Source organism: Carlito syrichta, unplaced genomic scaffold (genome assembly GCF_000164805.1).
Source record: "Carlito syrichta isolate Samal-C Ts95f unplaced genomic scaffold, Tarsius_syrichta-2.0.1 Scaffold172089, whole genome shotgun sequence".
Lineage (NCBI taxonomy): Eukaryota > Metazoa > Chordata > Mammalia > Primates > Tarsiidae > Carlito > Carlito syrichta.
In genome coordinates this window covers 18,473-24,088 of record NW_007116185.1, presented here as the reverse complement: position 1 = coordinate 24,088, position 5,616 = coordinate 18,473, and the positions used below count along the sequence as shown (strand labels likewise).

The 5,616-nt window shown below is 51.0% G+C and overlaps 1 protein-coding gene across 1 annotated transcript in view; it reads left to right on the top strand.

Moving 5' to 3' along the window:
* PAOX (polyamine oxidase) overlaps window positions 1-4,154 on the top strand; it is a 12,900-nt gene extending 8,746 nt beyond the window's left edge. Inside the window, exons 5-7 of the mRNA XM_008051424.1 lie at window positions 1,430-1,542; window positions 2,054-2,211; window positions 3,783-4,154. Of these exons, the coding sequence (XP_008049615.1) occupies window positions 1,430-1,542; window positions 2,054-2,211; window positions 3,783-3,926 (415 nt within the window). The 3' untranslated portion in view covers window positions 3,927-4,154. The remainder of the gene's footprint in view (window positions 1-1,429; window positions 1,543-2,053; window positions 2,212-3,782) is intronic.
* The last annotated feature ends 1,462 nt before the right edge of the window (window positions 4,155-5,616 follow it).

The window sequence follows — 5,616 nt, the reverse complement described above, 5'->3', positions numbered from 1 at the left end:
GGAGTCTCACTTGGTGGCCCAGACTGGAGTGCAGTGGCCGCTCCCGGACACGCAGCCTCGACAGCTGGGCTCCGGCGATCCTCCCGCCTCAGCCTTCTGAGTAGCCGGAATTACAGGCATGCGCTACCACGCCCGGCTGATTTTTTGATTTATTGTAGAGATGAGGTCTCGCTGCCCAGGCGGGTCTCGAACCCGCGGGCTCAGGCAATCTGCTCACCTCAGCCTCCCAAAGGCGCGGGATTACAGGCTGAGCCACCGAGCCCGGCTCTCTTTTTTTTTTTTTTTTATACAGATGAGGTCTCATTAAGTTGCCCAGGCTGATCTTAAACTCCTGGCCTCAAGCAATCCTCCTGCCTTGGCCTCCCAAAGCACTGTGATTACAGAAATGAGCCACTGCACATTGCCAAGTTTTCTGAAATCATATTTTTTGCTTGAGAGTTTAAATTTTATCACCATCAATAAATATTGTTTGTTAGTTATTTTCCTGTGACAGGTACACTTTGCCCACTTTTGAGAAAATGTCTGCCAGATACCCCAGCCTGGAAGTCCACAGTTGGTCTGAGTTGTTCTCAGTTTGTCTGTGGAGGAAGCCCCTAGTGACTCCAGTGTTGCTCCAGCATGTCCTCCGCAACCATGTGCCACAGGCAGCAGAAATGCTTTATACCTACTTCCCACTTCTTCACACAGATGATCAAAAAGACGTGTACTCCATGGTCAAGATTTACTAACATTAGCTGGGCATGGTGGCTCACGCCTGTAATCCCAGCACTTTGGCAGGTGGAGGCGAGAGGATTGCCTGAGTCCAGGGGTTTGAGACCAGCCTGGACAACTTGGCATGACCTCGTCTCTACAATAAATCCAAAAATTAGTTGGATGTGGTGGCGGACGTCTGTGGTTCCAGCTACTTGAAAACCTGAGGCCGAAAGATCACCTGAGTCCAGCAGGCCAAGGCTGTGGTGGCCATGAGCTTGCCACTGCATTCTAGCTTGGGCAACAGAGTGAGACTCCTACTCAAAAAAAAAAAAAAAAAGATTTAATAACATTAATAACTTTACTGCTTCATCAAGGACATTCTCACAAGGGAGCAGCATCTTTGTACCGTGTGTGCATGGTGGTGAACACTATGCCTGACAGCAGGGTGTTCTGCTGCCTGGGTTCTGCTAAGGGACAGTTTACCTGCCTTGCTCTTGTGTGACTGTTGATGCAGGGGAAGCAGCAAATGCTCTTATTGTTATGAAGGTGGTTCTCCCCTCCAGGGGCCCTGACAGGGTCTTGGTACCCCCAGAAATTTGTGGCCACACCCAGACCTCCCTCTGAGGGAAGAGGGCCTGCTCTCTGTGTGGGTGTCATTGATTCATTGCTGAGAGACGGACAGGGACGGAGTATGTGACTGGGTGTGGCTCTCTCAGTGGTCTTTCTCTCCATGCAGGTCTGTCCATGTTCTCTGTGGATTCATTGCTGGGCTCGAATCTGAGTTTATGGAGACTCTGTCAGATGAAGAAGTGCTTCGGTCTTTAACCCAAGTGCTCCGGAGAATCACAGGTACTACACACGGCAAAGTGACTGCCTCGTGCTTGGTGTTGGCTGACCTCTAGGCAGGAACTAAACTTTCCAGAACAGAGAAGAACTAAGTTTGGCTCTGTTCTTCTTCCTCATATGAGAGGGGTCAGTAACAGCTCTTATCTCTGAGGAACTGAAATGCTTTACAGACCCTTTCTACTTCTTTTCCCTGTCGTCTGCCACCAAAACAAGCATAGTTGTCCTTAATCAGATTTTCAGAGGAGGTAGTCACGGCTCAGAAAAGGTAGAGCGGTCCTGTCAAGGGCACCCAAGCCCCAGGGGCTGAGCAGGAGCCAGCCACCTGGTGTGGGGTGGGGGCGCCTGCCCGCATGGCCTGCTGTCCTCTGCTCGGAGTCGACAGACCAGCCACGACAGGGAGGGCCTTTTACTGCTCTGCTTTCTTCCCGAGTGGAGCCTCATGCTTTAAGACGACAGCCGACTGCAGATGTGTGGTGGGAGCTCCGGCTTCACACCCCGCGTCTCTGTGGCTCAGGAAACCCGCGGCTCCCTGCGCCCCGGAGCGTGCTGAGGACCCGCTGGCACAGCGCCCCGTATACCCGGGGCTCCTACAGCTACGTGGCGGTGGGCAGCACCGGCGATGACCTGGACCTGCTAGCTCAGCCCCTGCCTGCAGAGGGCGCCAGTGCCCAGGTATGGGGCCTCTGGGGTGGGGTGGGCGGGGGTAGGGGTACATGGGTTCTGAGGCCGAGGCCCCTTGAAGGCCCAGAGCTGTGGGAGTGAGAGTGAAGGGTGGGCTGGGACCCCCAGATTCAGACGCCATTTTCTTTCGGAAAGTAAGAATCATGTTGAACTGTATTATTTTCCTCGGAAGTGTGCACAAAGCACACTTTATGTCCACACAGCATGAAGAGTCCGAGGATTCTATAGGGCTGGCTATCAAAAGAAAACAGAACAAAAACAGCGCCCATTTGGCCCTTCCCAGACCATGCTGCTGGCCCAGTCTTATCACTAAATTTACCGTATCTCTACAAGCATGTTGATGCTGCCACTTTAAAAAAACATTTAGTTGTGGAAAATTTCCAAGGTGGGCAAAAGCAGATATCACCTCAGGGGTCCCACTTGGCTCCCCCTGCTGTCACCGCAGCCAGGCCTCCCTGTTAGTGTCAGGCCTGCACCTCCATCTGCAGCTACTTGGGTTTGTATCGCTAAAAGATAAATATTCCTTTTATAAATACGTAACCGTGATAGTGTTTCCCCACTTAAAAATGAACAATAATTCCTCTCTATCATCCAACATTCAGTCAGCGTTCAGTTTTCCAATCATCTTACTTTATTTTTTGAGCTTGAGTCTCACTCTGTTGCCCAGGCTGGAATGCACTGGCATACTCACAGCCACCGCAGCCTCTACCTACTGGGCTATCCTTCCACCTCAGCCTTCCAAGTAGCTGGAACTACAGGTGTGTGCTACCACACCTGGCTAATTTTTTGACTTGTAGAGATGAGGTCTTGTCAAGTTGCCCAGGCGGGTCTCACGAACCCCTGAGCTCAGGCAGTCCTCTGTCTCTGCCTCCCAAAGTGCTGGGATTACAGGTGTAAGCCACCACGCCTGGCTCCAATCATCTTATGATCTCTTTTCAGTTTGCCTGCTTGGAAACGCTACTTTTTGAATTTTCAGTTTTAGGCATTACAGTTTTTTTTTATAGATTTGAGTTAAAAATTTTATTTTTAGAAATAGGGTCTTAATTACATAGTTCTTTTTAACGTTATGAGATTTACCAGTGAAATGGAGAAAAATAAAATGCTTGGCTATTGTTAAAAAAAAATAAAGAAAGAAAAGAAATAGGGTCTTGCTCTGTAGCCCAGGCTGGAATGCTGTCGTTATTGTGGCTCACTGTAGCCTGGACCCGCTGGGCTCCCGTGATCCTCCTGAGTCTGGGGCACTACTGATAGAATTATCATGTGGCAGACAAGGTTTTAGCTTTCTTCCACTCCTCTGCCTGCCCTACCGCTCAAGTCTCTCCACCTCCCCCCCCCCGCCCATGTGTAATAGTAATCTTAGCAAGATTACTATTCAGTATTGACATGACCTTGCTTTCTCTAAGTGCTGTTCACACCTGAGCTCTTGGAGCGCAGCGGTTTCTTGTCCTGCCTGTGGTAGGTGTGTGTGTGAACCAGTGTGTGGGGCTCAAGTTTCTGTGTTTCTGTGCTCAGACTCTGCTACTAGATCCCATCCCTGTTCTAACCCTGGCCCTTCTTTGCAGCTCCAGGTACTGTTTGCGGGGGAAGCCACACACCGGACGTTTTACTCCACAACCCATGGGGCTCTGCTGTCTGGCTGGAGGGAGGCCGACCGCCTCATCAACTTGTGGGACCTGCAGGTGCAGCAGCCCCAGCCCAGACTCTAGCCAGTCCCGCCTGCCCTGATTCTCCCGTGCCAACAAGTCTGGGACCCTCCTTTCCCCTGACAGATGATTTTTAGTCTCTGGGGAGTTGGGGCGGTTCATGGCAGTCCTCTTTTTTTTTTGGTAGCTGGGAGTCATCTTTTTGTTTTTTGCGCCTGTCACTGGAGTCTGGCCATGGCCAACTTGAGCTGAGACATGAAACCTCACACATAAAGTGCATTGGAGCTGCTAGCATCCAGAGTCATTCTTTATGCCCAGAGCTGCGGCATCTGTGACTGTTGTCTTGCTCCAGGCTCAGGTCCTGCAGGACTCTGTCTCTGAATTTCCCCCCATACCGCATGTGGCCCCTCCCCCCAGGGTCCCTGGACCATGGGTCCTGTGGTTGTCCCTGGCCCCCAGTCCGTTAAGATGCTCCCGGGGTCTCCTTGCTGTTGCCCTGCTTGACAGTGAAGCTGACAAACCTCCCTTTGCTCATTGATAGACTGTCAGGGCCTGCCGCTCAGGGCTTTGGGAAAACCAGGGAGACAGTCAGAGGGGACACCCTGCCCTGACTCGGGCTGGAGGATTTCTGGAGGAAGTGAATGGACAATAAGTCCTGAAGAGTGTGGAGGAGCAGGGTGGCCAGCAGGGTGGGGAGCTTGGGGAGCATGTTGGAATGCCGGGCAGTCTGGGTGAATGTGTTGGGGTGCCAGATGGGGGTGCTGGGTGTATTGGGGTGCAGGGTGGTATTGGAGTGCCAGGCTGTGCTGAGCTTTTGTTGGGGTGCCAAGTGGTGCTGGGAGGTGCTGGGTGAGTGTGTTGGGGTGCCAGGGGTAGAGTTGGGGTGCTGGAGGTGCTGGGGTATTAGGCAGTGTTGGGGTACCAGGTAGTTATTGGAGGACCAAGGTGCTGGGATGCCAGGCGGCGTTAGGGTGCTTCAGTGTCATGCTCAGCTGCCTCCCCCATCTCTCTCTGCATTTTTACAGCAGCCCCCAAACTGCCAGTTGCTTCCACACCCCAAGCTGAGCAGAGGACACACCCAGGCCTTAGAGTCAGTAATTGCTGGAGCGGAAGCTGCCATGCGAGCTTGGACTCCTCCGTGAACACTGAGGCCAGGGAAGCCATTCAGCTGGAGGGGATCTCTCTCAGTTCCCCAGCGTCCCTGCCCCATGCAGGGCTTGTATGAGGAGCTGGTCTCTATGCCTTCCTCTCAAGTCAAAGGCTCTGACGCCTCATTCTGCCCAGAAACCACCTGAGAGACTTGCCTTCCTAGTGGGGCCACATCTTTCAAACCCAGCAATATTTACAGCTAAGTATTAGGAGGTTTAAGAGCATCAAAACCATAGTAATACCATTTTTATACTGAGAATCTGAGCACATTGGTATTTTAGGAGCTTGTTTAAAATTTCCATTAGAGCAATAGTCTTATAACCCAGTGTGTAGTTGAACAGTTGCTTAGACTGCTGATTTAAAGTTAAAATCTGCTAGTACTGGAACAGAGGAGAACGTTTCAGCTTCATCATATTAATTTAGCAAAACTACGGTCAATATTTGGAAAGGGTTTATTTGTTACATTAAAACCTTAAGTGCTGGAAAAGAAAATGAAGATATTATATTTATTTATAAGGTACCTTTAAGCTATTAACAAGTTTTAACCATGCTTTTTTTTTTTTGAGTTGGAGTCTCACTCTGTGGCCCAGACTGGAGTGCAGTG